Here is a 17,359-nt window from a genome sequence, read left to right as displayed (position 1 = left end):
CATTTTAGTTCTTGACAGAAACCTTTTTTTTAAATAAATCTTTATTGACAGAAATATAATCAATACAAAGGCAATTATTATTAATGTACCTTCAAACAAACAATTGAACAACAGCCTATTAGGCTATTAAATAAATACAGAGAGTACTTGACAGAAACCATCTGACTAATTTCTTCACCTATGACGTGACACATCGTGACGTCTCCAGCCCGTTTCAGGAATCAAAACATGGCGGCTGCCATGGAGCTGAGATGCTGGGGAGGAGACTGGGGTTTGCCTTCTGTCCACACCGAGTCTCTAACAGTTCTGGTAACGTTATAACGTCAGCTTGTTAAAAATAATAATAAAACGGTCATTGTATCTTGTAAGAGGAAATGTTTCTTCTCCGGCTTTCTTGTTGTCTTCTCTGTGTATCTCTGGTTAGCTTCCATGCTAACTTGCCTACTGCAGCATCTTGCTTGTTAAGCTAGCAGTGTGCAGGATAGAATATAATATTTCCAGTTGAGCTTGTTTGCCCAGCTTTAACATAACTGTGCTGACTGCATGGCCTGTCGTCATGTATGGTTGCCCGTCAGAATTCACTCTCGTAACATACATGATCTTCAAGGTCAGCTTGTTGATGCTTCGATTTGAATTTACTTTTGTTATTTCTCATTTCCGCTAGCTAGCTATCGACAGCGGCCGATATAATGATGCCTTATCAGAAAGCTAACATTGAGTTGTTTGCCTGCTCAGGCCGTTCATCATGTTCTCAGTGAATCCATGCAGTAACAACTCTTTCCACAAGGTGACACTTTGGACTAATTTTATGACCATTATGACATTAGGTAGCTAGTGCGTTTTGGTTCAGGTACTGCTGGTTTATGGAAAGAATAAAGTCATGTATCCATATAAAACTGGACTTCTTTTGGTTGTTGGACCGTAAATTGGACAAAATAAGACATTTAAAGACTTCACTTTGGAATAAAAACAATTGTGATAGCCAGTTTTTCCTATTATGTTACATTTTGTACCCAAATGATCACTGTAGAATTTTTTTAATTTTTTTTAACCATTTTCTTGATTCAAGTGTGTGTTTTCTTTCAGGCATATGCCAAGTTTTCTGGGGCAAAGGTCACAGTTTCTCCGATAGACTGGACATGGAAAACTCTAACAGGTGGGCTGCAGCTTCCTATAAACCATGACATAATATTGTGGTCCAGAGACCACATGGAAAATACATAGGATGTATATATATTAATTTAGGAGGTTCCTTCATGCTCTTGAAAATACACAGTGTTACTCTACAGCAGTATGCATACTAAAAAGTCACATGACAACCAACGCTCTTAATTGCCCAAGTTATGAAGATTTTGTGTCAAAACATTTTTTCAAAAGTGATTGAAAAACACAGATTTAAAGAATGGGTTGAATGTTTTTATCCATCAAATTGGGTTCCGAAATTGAGTGAATTCATACAAATTGACACATTAATTACATTATCTTAATAACATGTTATGGTGGTTATAGCACCAGAGGCAGAGGGTTACTTTGTGTTGAATTTTCTTCTTCCTGTTCAACTTGCAGCGACAGTCCCAGAGTTGCTGTGTGGAGACTCTGCAGTTCAAGAACCTTCACATATTCTCAACTTCCTGAGGAAACAGGTTAGAGTGAATTCCAGGACTACTCACTGTCCATCAATTTGTCATTATGTCCTCAAACCCATTCGGTAGATCTACTGTAGTAACTGTAATTGTGATTTTCTTTTTTTTTTTTAGAGGTTTAATGCAGACTATGAACTGACAGCCAGACAAGGAGCAGATACCATGGCATACATCGCTTTGCTTGAAGAGAAACTACGACCGGCTCTGGTAACACCATCTCTCCTTTGCTTGTTCCCTGACAAGAACTAATCAGTGAGTCCTGTTACTATTTATAGTGATGCTTTGTTTTTCCCCACAGTTGCACACTTTCTGGGTGGATGCAGAAAATTACGCCAATTTGACACGGCCATGGTTTGCTTCACGCTCGCCATTCCCTCTTAACTTTCTTGTCCCTGGTCACCATGCCAACACCGCCCTCTCACGCATCCTTCTGACCAAAGGAGAGGCGCCGCTACACAGAATCACTGAGGTTGAAGGAAAGGTAATATATTCTGATTCGTCAGTCACATGTTGTGTCATTTCTGTGTAGTTGTTCTCTTTTTCAAAACTGTAAACCCTTCTCACTGTGTGCCTCAGATCTACAGTGATGCAAAAGAGTGCCTGAATCTCCTTTCCTATAGACTGGGAAACGCAAACTACTTCTTTGGCAACTCGTGAGTCCTTAAATATAATTTGACGGACCATATATGTAAACATGCAACTGCAAAGCTATTGGATGACAGAAACGATGAACACATCCTGAAATATTTGTAATGGAAATATACTATAATGAAATTCACCACAATAATAGGCCACATTTTAATCTGTGAGTTTGAATTTCTCTTAAAGGATTAAAAATCCCATGTCAAGTTGTCCAGTTGATGTTCATCTTATTGAGGGATTGGGTCTTCTGAAATATATTTCAGAAATCATTCTAGTGGAGAAATAAAGTTCTATTTTATTAGATGTAGAAAAATTCTGGTGTTCTTTTAAACAAAATGTTTAATTGTATGAGACAGGATGAGTTATACTACATTTGTAGCCCTATCACTTGTTTCTGTATGTGTGTAAATTCATCTTTGTTTGTGTTTGTAGGCCAACCAGTCTGGACGCCTTTGTGTTTGGTTTTTTGGCTCCACTTTACAAAGCCAGTCTCCCCAGTAGCCCTCTGCAGAGCCACCTCAGACAGCTAGATAACCTCACAAGCTTCTGTGACAACATCCTTGCAGTTTACTTCAGCTCGGACCACCCTTGTAAGATCACTGCACACACTAGAAATACATGCACTCTTAGGGTTTTAGCTTGGTGTAATCCACACACAAATACACAGGGGGTATTGTACATTACACACACACACACACACACACACACACACACACACACACACAACACTAACATCATTAACCTCTTTCCTTCTTCTCACATCTTTGTTTCACTGCACACCTGCTCTTTGTGTCTGCTCTTGTTTGGGTGCTCATTAACCTAACACTGTTCCTCTTCCACTGACTCTCTGCTATCATCTTCTGTGGGTGTCCGCTTACATCATTTCTCTCCAGGTCCTCCTGCACCTGTTCAGGAAACAATGGATGCCAACCTCCAGAAACTAACTCAGCTTGTAAACAAAGAGTCCAACTTGATAGAGAAGGTGCTTTCGCTTTCCTTTTATCGTCTCTTTGCATGGGTGCATGGTTGCATTTGACAGGTACCGTCTCAGCTGTACTAAAAAGTATATATATGGTATCTTTCTTAATCATTGTCATATTATTTTCTGCTCATGCGTGCAGGCTTTAATTAAACTTTATATCCTGTACTGTAGATGGATGACAACCTTCGCAGCAGCCCACAGCACAAACCCCACAGACCAGATCCCAAACCCAGTCTGGCCAGTGAGAATAGCTCTACTCCTGCCTAACTCCTGAACTGTCAACACTGATCCAGCCTTATGAATGGAGGAGGAGCACCCTGGAGATGAAAGGTGCAGTTCTGACTCAACCTCCGGAAATCCAAACATTGTCATCCGGCCGAACCGTAGTTTGAATGGAAAATAACCTAATAATTAATGGAAGTATGGCTATATAGTTATTAAAGAGACTATTTAATGGAAACCTAATGATGATAGATTTCAAAGATGTTGGTCTGAAAGAGAAGGGAAAGTGCATGTGTGAGGTTTTGAAAAAAAGGTTGAGTGCATGTATGTGGCTATGGATGGAATGCAATAAGTGGTATTTGATGAGAAAGACACAGAAAGTTCAAAGGAAAGCAGAATTAAATGAAACTCCAGTAGGGGAAAGAAATGTCCCTGTTGACCTCTGATTGGGCATCTTAACCTCCTCTTCCTTTTGTTTTCGGTAAAACATCTATTTTTATTTTTCTGCTTTTCATCACACTTAAAGTTCATGCACATGTGGAAAAGTCATCACCATGAGGATATTGAAATTAGGTAAAGATGCATTGATCACTAACATAGTACAGTGTTTATTCAAGCACCATATGAGAAGATTTATTTGGTTACTCCAATTTATAAACCTTTATTTTTTCATGTGTAATCCTCCAGCACCGTGCTTCTACACATCTTTTCTCATATTTAAAAACCTTCTGTAAATTACATTAGTGTAATGTACAGTATGTTAGGAGTCTTGACTAAAGGTAAAATCACTAATTAATTTTGCTTTGTTCTCACCTCCTCTGGTTTGTATAGCTTGTATAGTTGTAAATATTTTCATGATCAAAATCAATGCAATGTACTTGTGCTTTCCTCCAGTGGGGCTGATCACAATTCTTCACAATCTTTGTTAGATACACTGCGGTAATTCATACACACTGTATTAACGCATCCATGCAAAGTGTGTGGGATTCATGTGTGTTGTGTGAGTGTTATCCCAAGGACTATCAGAAACCAGTGTGTCTTTCAATAATAGTTTTTGTTTGTTATGCAAGATAACAATCCAGATTAATAATCCAGTTGCCGTTGCCATGATTTCTCACAATGAATCTCGTACAACATTTATTTAGATTTTTCTGCTGTGTTGTCATTTGCTGTGCCTATTTAACACCTTGTTAAAATTGTGTGTGGAATATCTGAATGTCTCATTAGTTGCCTTTTTGCTTTATTGTTTGTCTGAATTTCTAAAAGTAGACAGTGAAATAAGTAGCCACTGTCTTTTTTTATTGTCATGATTCTTAATATCCTTACACCTTACATCCACTGCTGAACTGTTGCTACTCCATGTGATTACTTTCATGGTGTATCCATGTCTCAGTGTATTAATACTTAGAAAGATACTTGGCCTCTTACAACTGGAGAAAAAAAAAAAATCATGGTTACATCCATCTGAAACAAAAGCATTCATTGCTGTATGTGTGTGTGCTGCCAATTACAAAATGTTGCTGGATAACAAACAGGCTTTTGAGGGCAATATGGTTGCAGTGTGCCTTCATGACCGCTGTTAACAGTTCATCATTTTGATACATTGCCATACATTATCTTTGCCAATTCTGTTACTGTTTCTCATTCTCTGTGGGTGGTTGGTAACAACTGCCATCATATAGTTGAAATACAAATATTCTAATTCAACCACGACCACTGTCTCTTTCTTCTTCTTCTAAATGTGCCTATAAACAGTCAACTGGAGCCTAATTACAAGATTTGATGACATGGTGAACATATTTTGTGCTCAAAAAGAGGCAGATTCTTCCATCTTTATGTTGTGACTTGCTTTTCCAGTAATAATGAGAAGATTTATTCCATGTTTATTGTTTCGATACACAAATCGTTCTTTGTTTGGTTTTGGCCTTAAACTTGGAAAAAATGAGAGTAATTAAACTGGAAGGAGATGATGCATACTTGGCTAAAGATATTGTTGTAGTCAAAGGTCACGTGAGAGAGGGACTCCTTGGCTAGTGTGGTAAACTGGAATAAATACAGCATTTGGACCTGTTGTCAAATTCCTGCTAACTTTCATATTTGCAACTCTTCAATAACAGTGATTTAACAAGGCTACTATTCTGTTCTTCTATTTTTCTGAGTTGTGAAGAGGTACAAAAACAGTCTGCGGCAGTGACACTGGGTCCTAACTTTCCGCTGTAACCGAAACACTTCCTTCCTGAGTTCAGCTACAATATAAATTGTTCCAACTTTGGTATTATCAGTCCCACGCCCAGTGAATTGAGGTTGTTGCCGAGAAGCTGAGCTGTCCCTCAGCTTCCAGCTGAGCAGTCCAACAGATGATATGGAAGCCAGTAGCTGTTCCCTGATGGCCTGCATGTGTTTGCCCCACAACCCTCTTTTTTCTTTCGATCTCCTCCTCTCTCCGTTTCCCCAGAAATGAGGAAAGGTGTCAGAGATGAGGGGAAAAGGTACGAGTGCCTGGAGAAATGTTACACTCTGGTCTATGTGATCATTCTATATCAAAAATGTAAGATATATTTTGCATAAGTTGTTAGGATTGGTGGCAGAAATGTATTTGAGCCTGATTTTGAACTAATAGTACAGCCAATGGAGTGCTGTCGCCCTCTGGTGGTGAATATACGCTCAAAAAGCTAATGAGCTGAAAACAATCCAGTCCAGTTGTGCAAATAAAAAAGCAAAAATGTTCATTCAGCTCAGATTCAGTTAAAATAATTTTACAAGACAAAGAAAGGAAAACAATTCATCCCCTGCTGCAAGTCGCACATAACAAAATATTGATGAGATCTGTTTACAAAGGTTATTTACACGTTCACAATATGCAATACAGTTTAGAAGTCCCACAGTATGTTTCTTGGAGCTATGAAGTCAGTGTCTTAACATTGTGTTGACAAAAGTCTGTCTCAATAATGACTCGGTGACTGACTTGTGATTGATCGACTGCAGTCAGACCCTTTACTATGAATAAAGAGGAGAAAACTGAACCTGATCAAAGAACATTCACGAAACAATACAACACAATCACATCAGCATATGTTATGGTCAAATTTACAACATGATCCACAACATTTCTTCCTTGAAAAAACAAACTCACCTGTGAAAATAATTTAGGTACTCATTTTGAATCCAGTTGTATTTCCCACCATCTTCTGTTTGTGGTATTTACAAGACATTTTAACTGCTGTTAACATTGAAGAATTGATTTAATGACAGAAAACTTGCACTATATTGATTAGGTTCGATCTATACCTGTAGAATACTGTATGTATTCTGTCTTTACTGTGGAATATCAATATATTTTATGTCCTGTCATATCTGCATTTTTCTCAATAATGCAATAATTTCAATCATAATACAGTAAGATCATTCAAATCAAATTATGTCCAACATGAACTGTAAACTCCTCAGTGTGTGAGGCAGATAGCAGAGCTAGCTGTCTTTGGTGAACCCCGGCACCTCCAGCACCATGCTGACCTCCAGGCTGCCTGGAGCCTCCAGGGCCAGAGCGGGGTGGCATGGCTGGGTGAAGCGCTGGCAGAAACTGCCTAACAACTGGCCACTTTGGGCATTGTAGAAAGATAAACGGCCACACTGGTAATCCAGGAGGGTACCCACTCGCTCAGGCATCTCAATCAGAAACACACTGGACTGAACTTCATTGTGGAGCAGCTGATACCTGCAGCTGGACAGACAAAGACAGCGAAGAAAGGAGGATTAAACCAGAGCATTTATGGGTCGTTCTGTAACTGGGAGGGGAAATGCTTTATGCATACCCTGATGGTGTAGGGATGCACTGCAAACACCAGGATTGGCTGTTTTCACCCAGTGGGCTGTTTCTGTTGGCCGTGTTGTACGCCACGCCAAGCCTGTAAGCTGTGCTTTCTGACACTAGGGTCTCCCAGTAGTAACGTCCTTGTCCTGGCAACAACTCACCCAGGATGGATGGACACCTAGAAAACACACAGACTCTGTTTTACACATTCCTTAAAAGGTCGAGTGGTTGGAGCTGACTGAGACTCACTGTTTGTCTGTAGATGGTGTGTTTTCATGAGCGTCCTGACAGTAGTGCAGGGTGGTCTGGTCCACCGACAGCTCCAGAGCAGGATGAGCTGAGGCCTTCAGCAGGTGGAACCTTGTCCCTAAAATCAGTAACAGGTGAGAGAAATATGCACAGTTTCTGTATTTGTGATGTCATGTTGCACACAAATAGACATACAAACACAGTTGAAGTTGTTTTCTTACCTTTGGTGGAAATGAGGGCAGCCTCACTCTGTTCACTGGCTCCATATTGATTCACAGCTTTGATGTAAAACAGATAATTCTCATTGGGCTGCAGGAGAACCCTTTGTTCACAGCCTTTGATACCTGAGATGGACCTATGTGACACACACAAACATACATCACACATATAGATTAAAAGAATATGTTGGTGTAGGAATTATTGTACTGGTGTAGGATTTTGTAAATTACTCACAAACTCACCCTTCTATACATGCAGGTACTTGGTTAAAACAAACACTCACCTGAGCCCCTCTCCCTCCAGTTCATACTGCCGACAGTACTCCAGGGTGTAACTCTGTTCAGGAATCTGATTTGCTGAGTTCCACCGCAGCGTGGCCGAATCCCACATGACAGTACAGAGCTCCGTGTCGATCACTGGCACTGAAGGAGCTGACACACAGAGAACAAGTCCTGTCTGTAACAGTTTGAAATTTAAAGGTCTTTCTGAATCCCAAAAATATAGATGCTATAATATAACACATAGCAAGACTCTAAACTCCCTCCACAATGCCAGGAAATAACACACATAGACGATGCTTTCCGATATCAAAGTTGTACTGTTGTAACTTTTGTTCCAGTGGGTGGACTGACCAGTTCTGAAGGAGAGTCTCTCGCTGGGCAGAGAGCAGCCTGTATAGTTGACGGCCATCACCCACACCTTGTAGGTCTTGTCAGGCTCCAGCTCCTCCAGGACACAATGACTCTCCTTCACCGTCACACGGTACTCCTCTGACACAGCTGTGACAACAGGAGCCACACAAACACTCAAAAACTTCACATCAAGAAATTCTATACCCGTTATAAATACTACAAAATACTACTTTAGAATGTTTTATGGGAAAAAAATCCTTTAAATTATCCATTCATTTTAATTTCTGTTAATTTACCTGATGTAGATGATATTTCCTTTTAACAAGGTATCACTTAAGCCAGCATTTCACCACTATAGTGAACATATTTACCTCCCTGTGGATCCTCCATGCAGTACACCTGGAAGCAGTCTATGATATCTTCAGGGTTGACCTTCCAGTAAACTGTGACACTGGTACTGGTGGCTGAGCCTGTCTCCTGAGTCTGCAGCGTAGGCCTCTGAGGCACTGAGGCAAAGACAGGAGACATACAAGGTCCATTACTGATGCATAGATGTCAGGTGTATCTGCAAGGGTATGTTTATATCGGGCCTACCTGGGATTCCCTTGCGCAGTGCGAGGTGAGGGCTCGACGTATTGCCCTTGGCATAGTCCTCGAACACCAGCAAACCCTTGGGACCCAGTTCCAGTGACATGGCTGAGTCCAGAGCTGCCTTGAGACTTGAGACACAACCACAGCATTTAGCCAGTGGCCACAACCACAGGTCAGTGTCAAAAAAACGTCTGTATACTGAGCAGAGCATATACTGAACATTATACCTCTGCAGCTCAAGCAGCAAACTGTAGGCTATTGATTATCACTATCTAGTCACATTACCTTGCATGGATGTCTTCAGGTGACTAGCGGAAGAACAGATTGAAGAGGGACTCATTAGAAATTTGACAAAAACACATGATGCCACTGATCAATAATCCTCAGGACTCACCCGTGCGTCAGTCTCTGCCTCTCTGTCCGTGGTCTCTAGCGTGGCCTTGGCAGAGTCGATGCTCTCCTGGAAGGACACGATCTGGTCATATAGCTGCTCCAGCTTGACCTTCTTCTCCTCTTCCATGCTGACAGACATGTCGTTGTACTGCTCCATCACCAGAGCCATCACCTCTTCGTTCTGCACCTGCATCGCCGCCTCGCTCTCCACGAACTGGTCCTGGTTGAGAGGAGAGACACATTCACCAACAAAATCACTAAATGAACTCACATCGTGAAACTTAATAATAATAGCAAGTATTAAAAAGAAGTATTGTCCTAGTAGTATTAGATGTTAACGTTTGTTTTACCTCCACAGTGTTGTAGGCCACTTCAAGCTCCGACACCAGGTCCTCGATGTTCTCTGACCTGCCCTGAAGCTCTGAGATCCAGTCACTCAGCTTCTCCTGAGAAAAAAATAACTTCATTTATGAAGAAGGTCGATGTGTGTTTTTAACGATCGATAATTATACTTTTATTCATCACAGTGTTCTTCATTACAGTCCAACAAAACAAAAGTGAAATGAAAATATTGTAGAATACAAAACAAGAAAGCAGCTGCAGTAAAGAAGAAGCTGCAGGTGTTTCTGCGGCCACAGGAGGGCAGAGCTCCGCGTGTGACACACCCACAATGTTGGTCACCTGTACGGTGGCCTGGTGGCAGGCCGGGTCTGGCCAACACCACAAACGCTAACATGCTCACGGATCCTCCAGCTGGGACGTTCAGGGTTCACTGAGGAACTCTCGAGCCTCATGCAGCTCTAAACGTTTGAGGACCACAGTGGGACCGGAAGTTGAACCTGGACTTCATGATGCTGTTCAGACCGGCGAGTACAACAAGTTGAAATCATTGACATGTCCATGTTTGCTTCGGTGATGTTTTCATTCTAATGTTATTTCTATTATACGTTTCCGGCGCCGTTGTGTCCATAGCTTAGTCAAATATACACATATATAAATACATAGTCTTTCATTAATTGTATTTTTTAAGTTAATATTAAAATAGAATGCAATCTATTTAGTAGCCTGCTCATTAATTTAACAGTAGTACCATATATCACCATCAATGAGTTTGTATTGTATTATTTTTACTTTTACTAAAGTACATTTTAACTTGTACTTTTACTTGAGTAAAATGACTTACAGTACATTACTTGAGTAGAATAATCTAGTACTCTTTCCACCAAATCTCCCGAAGCCTCTGATAACAAGATACAGGGATGAAACGTCTAACTCAAACAGATTACTCACATGCCCATTTATTGGTAGACCTATTATTTTGTAGTGATTCCTGTTCTACTCGACCCCACTCCAACACAATGAGGAGAATTCCCAGTGGAAGAGACGGGGAACAAAATGAATCAATTTTCATGGCCTGAATAGATAGAAAGAACAAACAACGATGCAGAATATCTCCTTATGCTTATTAAGCTCTTTTGGGAGGGAAATATATCCATTGCAGGTTTGTAGATATGACATTATGACATTAAAACAGCACCAGACTTGGTCTTCATTCCAAATTCCCATCGGTGCACCCTGGTTTTGCACTTTTAAAGCATTTTGATCCAGTTAATTAACCTAAGATGGATGCTCATCTCTGTTGTTATGATTTACACCGACAGGTTCATCTTTAGGTTAACATGTTGCCATCTGCTGCTTTATCCGGAAGCATCAGGGAGGATATTTGAGAAGGAAGAACGATGGCAACCCTGTCATGACCACACGGACACTGACAGCTCACATTTGAGGCTGAGTCAGAAGACATGTGTATGTATGTATCTGTAAATGAAGTGATTATTCACAGTTTGTTCCAGCTTTCTTTGAATTAGAAGTCGGGTAATTTACGTTGATTGTTCATCAAACACATGTCGTCGACTCATGTTGTCTATATATCATCACAGATGAAATTACAGAAAAACAATTGAAAACATAATACTGTCTTCTTTTCTGTGAATGATGTGTGAGGCTTGAGCTTGTCGGTAAAAAACTGGGCAGATGGCTTTTAGAAATCTCCACGTTAAAGACAGCAAAAATTGATTTTTCTATATTGCTAGAAGGTGTTGCAATACAGATTTTCAAACGCAGATGGCTGACCCTGTACTGACCCATAGGGACAGCGAGGAGAACAGCCTGTGTGAACGGATCACATATCAGACTCCACTCGATGATGTCACACTGGACCTTTCCATGGATCAAAGCAGAGCATTACATCACAACAGTTCAATGTGCTTGGCCGCATCCTGCCGCAGGCCTGCAGCATGCAATCTGCCTGCATGGATGGAAAAGTCATAGCTGAGTGATTTAGGAGCATTTTATGATATGATGACCCAAACTAATGCCGGTAAAGTGTGTGTGATCATAACTGTGTTGTAATAATGCGTGTTAAGTGTATGATGAGCTGCTATTTGATTACAGCATGCCATCAGATAGGAGACGTGGTGCTGCGGAAAAATAGTCTGGGAAATAATGAATGAATTTGGCACTAATGTTACTAATGCCACACCCTTCAATAGATGTCAATTGTGTAATATTAATTGATAATTTACTCACTGTGCATGCTAACGAAGCCAAATGTTTTACTAAAACACTACTATTTGGTATGTATGCAAAAATATTAACAAAAAATCAATTTCTCCATATTTATGTATGAAAAGCCAACCAACTTTTCTTCCTTTTAAAACAAAATATGAAGTTTGCACAAGCTAGTATCAACCCATTTCAAGCCTTGCTCAAAGTACATTACCTTGATGTCCTCGTAGGCTTGGTCCACAGAAATCAGTTTGTGGATGTGGTGCTCTCCAGAAAGACAGTCGTCCTCTGACAGCAGACATTCACAGGTGATACAGAACCAGTCCATCCCCTGCAGCTCAGCAGCCAGTCTGGCCTGACTCTCCTCCTCTGCATCGATGATATCATAGTCGGCCTCAATGGCCTCTTCTTCTGGGGACACAACCAACTCTGTCTCCTCCTCCATCTCCATCCTCTCTTCAGACTCAGGTTTTGGTTCCTCTGCGTCTCTTTGCGTTTCAGGTTCTGGCATCTCTTTTGCATCCTGTTTAGATATGATTTCATATTCAAGCTCCTCAACAATCACCTCTGGAGCCTCCGATACTTCCTCGTCTTGTTCGGCCTTTTTTTGTTCAACATCCTCTCTGTGCAGCTCAATCTCAGAACTTAAATGCTCTCTAACGATGCTTGTTTCTGGAGCATCTTCCACCTCATGCATGTCTAGCTGATCTTCTACGTTTGGTGCTTCTGACTTCATAGCCTCGCTGTGTAGCCCGGACAAATCCTCCTGGGGAGTAAAGCTCCTCAGAGGGGAAAAGACGCCCTCATCTTCTTCAAAGTCCAACTTGAACTTCTGCTCCTCAGTGTCGGCCTCCTCCACAGGGGCTGGAGGAGATAACCTGTCTAACTCATTTCTGGTGTCTTCCTTGAGAACAACGTCTGACTTCAGCTCCATTTGAGACTCTGTCGTTGTTTCTTCATTTGATGCCTGAAGAGTCTCTGGCCATGTCGTGGTGGTTTCGGGTGCTATGAGACGTTCACATGTGTCAGATTCAGAGAGAACACTTGTAGTCTGCTCTGATAACTGACTGATCTCTATGTCCATCTCTACAGCTTGTCCTTTGGGGACAAGGAGGATTAACTCATCACTCTCATTCACCATCTCCTGTGCAACAGCCCCAGTGTCCCCTATGGGTGTTTTATCTTTGGCTTCAGTTATCAGCTCACTGTCAGCTCCTGACTCCTCTTGTCGATGCTCTGTGGATACAAGAAGTGCATCCTGTGTTTTTTCTGAATCTGGTGTGACTTGAAGTTCATTTACTTCGCTTGAAATCTGCGTTTTATCATCTAACTCTTGATCGGCTTCAGCAATGCATTCAGGTGACTGGCTCCCAGCTGCACTTCCCTCTGATAGAGCGCCATGTACTTCAGCCATTTGAACATCTTTTGTTTCAACACTCGTTACCTCCTGAAGATCAATCTGAACTTGAGTTTGGATCTCATTTTCATCCACTGCCTTTTCAGTTACCTCCACTAATGCATGGACTGTAGAATCACAGTCAGTGATGACCTCAACAGGTGCAACATCCTCAGCTTCTTTTTCCTGACACAGAGATGTTTCAGTGGATGTCTCTGTTTCAGTAGGGATGAGCATTTGCTGTCTTTCAGTCTCAGATTCTTCCATTTCAGCTGTGGCCTCTGCTATGGCCTCAGTTACTAATTTGTCATTAGCAGCCACCATCCTGGCGTCAGTAGACGTCTTCTCAGACAAACTGTTCTCAGTGATGATTTGAGGTGACTCACTGCTTACAGGTGCTCCCACATCCGTCTCCTCTGCAGCATTAACAACCACTTGAGCTGTTTTTTCTACCACTTTCTGTGTCTGATGTGGTTTTTCAGGTTCAGTAATGCTAGTTTTTTCTGCTGACTCTTCGCTGTGATGCTCGTCATTCTCTGATTTCTCTACTGTACTGTCTACCTGCTGAGGTTCAGGAAGAGGTTCATCACGGCTGCTCTCAGGAGGCTGGGTCTGGCCTTTCTCTACCTCATGTTTCACCTCCTGATCCTCCATCTGATCATCTTTCAGTTTAGACTCCTGAATTGATTCGTCTGATACAGCCTGCTCTTCAGCCACCACAAAGAGTTGTATTTCCTCCCTCTCCTTTTCTGTCTCAGTAACCTTTTCTCTATTCTCTACAAATGTTGCTGATTGTAAATCTTTGCTCCCGTCTCCACCACTGACCTCCTGTGTCTCTGGTTCCTCTGTCTTTAACTTCTCCTCGTCTTCTTCTCTGACCACTCTTGTTAGACATCCTGTCATGTCAAACTTACTCTGCGACCACATCATCCTCCCCTCGCTCTTTTCTACTGACTCTGGTTGAACCTCCACTGTGGGAATTTCATCCTTCAAAGTAAACTTCTCCAGGTACCCCTCTGCCTCCTCTGAATCTGAAAAACGTCTCTTATACGTCTTCTCAGATGCTACACTCTCTGCCTCAGAGTGTTCCTCATCACTCTTCCTCCTTTCGCCCACTGCATCTTCGTAAAGGTCCGAGTACATGAAAGACATGGCGGTGGGCTCTTCCAGCAGGATGAGGTCAATGATCTTGGGGGGTCCAGAGGAGATATAAATGGGCGTGAGGATGGTGTCTTCCCTCTCAAACAACACTGAACCGTTCTCCTTCACAGATCTCTGGCTCTCCCGTCTCATTCTCATCCCATTCTCCGCCTCATCGTCTTCTCTCCGCTGCAGTGAATCAGCAGGAGCCCGTTCTCCGTAGAAGACCTCGTCCAGGTGTTCCTCCACTATGTCCACATCCGTCACAAAGACAAATGATTCCTCTGATGCAGAGGGGCTGTCTGTGGCCGTCTCTTTAGGTGGCTTTTGCTCCTCTACTTGGGGCTGTGTTACAGGCTGTTGTGCCTCCTCCTGCAGCTCTGCGGCTTGTTCCTCAGGAACCACCACATCAACAAGGGTAAACTTCTCAAAGTAGTCTATGTCTCCAGTGCTCTCTTTCTGAGTGGGTGTGTGTCTGAGCTCTGTGTCTGCTGACGGCTGAGAAGAGTCTTGCATTGTGGGCTGAAGAAAGATCACAATCAATAAGTCATATATAGAGGACAATTAAGTGTTTAAAACTGAATTTTACAAGACAAATTCATATATTCTTAATTTCTTGTGAATGGCAGAAAAAGGCAAATTAAAATCAGAGAAATCAATAACTACCTCCTGGAGATCCAGTATTTCCACCTCTGGCAGGGCATGATTTTGTTGTAGTGTCAAGTCATGGTGGTTCCGGGACCTGATCTTGGGAGTCTTGTCCAAATAAGATAAATTGTCCTGCAACTCCGTGCTCTCTTCCTCGTCCACTGTGGGAAGTTTGGAGGGGACTCTGATGTTGAGAATCTCATAACCCTCTGAAATCAAACTAAACAGCTGCTGATCTTTGTTTTTGATTTCCTCCAAGTCTGGCTCTGTTTCAGTTTTCTCCTGTTTGACATTGGGAAGAGAAATCTCTGCCATCTCCGGTCTCTCCACTCCCAGGGCCGAAGCCGATCTTGAACTACCAGGTCGGCTCAGCCTATCTCTCAGCCTGCTGCGACTTCCAGACCTCGTCCTCCGACGGACTATTTCCTCTTCGTCAAAGATGATGGTGATCTTCCCTGCGGCTCCAGGGCCCTCCATACTGTAGGCTTCAGAGATGGAGCTGGTCTCAGAGGCCCAGGGTGTAGAGCAGCGGCTAGAGGCCGTCTCCCAAACAATACCACTGTCCTCGCTCTGAACAGTTACCATGGAGAACGATTGATCCACCATCAGACACTGGATTTTAGGCTTCAAAGACTGGTCCTGGACAACCTCTCGCAGACTGAAAGAGAGAGAAATGGACCAAGTTAGAGGAAGGAGAGCATGCAGTTCACAAGAAGAGAAGGGGCATGACTACACAGTCTGCAAGAGGAGATCCTTTTGGCACAGCTCATGGAAATGCAAGCAGAGAACAAACCAATGAATCAAATCAAAGCATATCTGAGCAAGATGAGCCAACATGGAAACCAGCACCACTTATTCACATTTTTCACCTGAGTCAACTTAGAAAATCTACGCTGAAAACACGATTTCACTTGCTGATCTACTCTCAAGATGATGACTTGAGAAGCGTAGATCTCTAGACTTCCAGGTGTCTGCTGTTAGGCTGCCAATGTGAGTGATTAACTGACAAAAAATAATGATTGTATGCACTCTGAGCAGTCCCTCCTGCTACCAATACAGCTCAACCCCTGCAGGGTTACAGCAAGGTGACGTCCCAAAGCGTCATTCATGTAATATTAGAGAAGATATGCCTGGGCTTCCCAGATACATCCAACATATCGATGTCTTCTACTATTTATGACATGGCAAGGAAAACTAGAGCACTCAGTTTGAAGCATGATAAATGAGATGTAAAATATAGGATGGTGAATGATCAAATATTAGATTAGAGCTGCCTGCATTCCCTGTTTGAGCTGAAGAACAGATGATCATTTATTATATGAAGTTAAATGGAGTACTGCTTTGTGTCACTTGGATATGCGGGTCCAGTCGCACTCTCCAGACAGACATAAGACTTCTCTTTGCTCTTTTTTTTAAAGAAAAGCCCATTTGAGCACCAGAAATGAGCAGCTTCTCACAGGCTTTATTAAGTATATTTCACGATAACATCTCCCAGCAGAAAAGTCACCGATTAACACAACGATACAAGTTAGTCACAATTGAGCTTGTAAAAAAAAAATCCAGTGTGTCAAGCACCTGTTTTGCAGTTCCTCCACTTCGTCTTCATCGTCTTGGCTGATGGCCTCTGAAGCCTCACTTTGAAACTCCTGCAGCTCCGTCACCTCCAAGTCCAGGCTCTCACTTTCTTCCATCTTGTTAGTATCGTCCCACTCTTCCCTTGGCAGGCCCCGGTGTTGTTATTCTGTGTACTTTAGAGTCCTGTAGATGTTTTTCAGCCACTCTGATTTCACAAAAAAGTTGGTCTGCCTGTTTGTGTCATTCTAAGTTGGGAGCAGTCCATCTGACTCAGCCAGGGACTGAAATAGACCGAGTGGGGAATGAAAAGAGGGGAGTGGAGCTTAGAGGGGAGCAGTGAGAAAAGCTAGGTCTTAAGAGTTTGTTTAGTGCACTTTATCTAAGAAGTAGTTGGATTTTTAACTTATCATGAATAGACTGTAATAGATTATAGAAACGTCATTATGGTGGTTTATGCCTAGTTGCTGATATCTGAATGAGCCAGTGTGACTTTAAGATCAAAATCCCCCTTGCGGAGTTAAATATAGGTTGTGTGCTGAAACAGTAACCCCCTGGTCCCCCCTGCTGCTGGTGGCAACACAAAACAGGATCAAATACACGTCTTGTAAGAGTTTTACCCCCTAGCAGAACTAGGGATTACGCAGGTCA

At 42.1% G+C, this 17,359-nt stretch overlaps 2 protein-coding genes across 4 annotated transcripts; one reads left to right on the top strand and one right to left on the bottom strand.

The window, feature by feature from the left end:
* The first annotated feature begins 193 nt into the window (after positions 1-193).
* On the top strand, positions 194-4,084 carry mtx3 (metaxin 3). Of its 3 annotated transcripts, none has more exons than XM_084025653.1 (9): positions 194-309; positions 1,087-1,156; positions 1,567-1,643; positions 1,758-1,850; positions 1,942-2,124; positions 2,220-2,296; positions 2,718-2,875; positions 3,179-3,267; positions 3,439-4,084. In XM_084025653.1, the coding sequence occupies exons 1-9, from the start codon at positions 229-231 to the stop codon at positions 3,532-3,534; spliced, it is 924 nt and encodes a 307-aa protein (XP_083881779.1). In that variant the 5' UTR covers positions 194-228; the 3' UTR covers positions 3,535-4,084. The 3 variants fall into 3 exon arrangements, with proteins under 3 accessions (XP_083881779.1, XP_083881780.1, XP_083881781.1); XM_084025654.1 differs by having other exon boundaries at positions 3,179-3,324; positions 3,439-3,593; XM_084025655.1 differs by lacking the exon at positions 3,179-3,267 and having other exon boundaries at positions 3,439-4,023.
* A 2,730-nt stretch (positions 4,085-6,814) lies between these two features.
* cmya5 (cardiomyopathy associated 5) lies at positions 6,815-16,965 on the bottom strand. The gene is made up of 14 exons (XM_084025199.1): positions 16,712-16,965; positions 15,155-15,794; positions 12,167-15,010; positions 9,735-9,830; positions 9,386-9,604; positions 9,277-9,299; positions 8,995-9,119; positions 8,772-8,906; positions 8,401-8,547; positions 8,052-8,199; positions 7,771-7,904; positions 7,550-7,667; positions 7,302-7,478; positions 6,815-7,210 (listed from the first exon to the last, which is right to left on the bottom strand). The coding sequence occupies exons 1-14, from the start codon at positions 16,825-16,827 to the stop codon at positions 6,958-6,960; spliced, it is 5,175 nt and encodes a 1,724-aa protein (XP_083881325.1). The 5' UTR covers positions 16,828-16,965; the 3' UTR covers positions 6,815-6,957.
* Positions 16,966-17,359: the final 394 nt, after the last annotated feature.

The sequence above is a fragment of the Eutrigla gurnardus genome, assembly GCF_963514095.1.
Source record: "Eutrigla gurnardus genome assembly, chromosome: 13".
In the NCBI taxonomy this organism is placed as follows: domain Eukaryota; kingdom Metazoa; phylum Chordata; class Actinopteri; order Perciformes; family Triglidae; genus Eutrigla; species Eutrigla gurnardus.
Note: the sequence above shows the minus strand (reverse complement) of the source record. Positions and strands in the feature narration are given on the sequence as shown.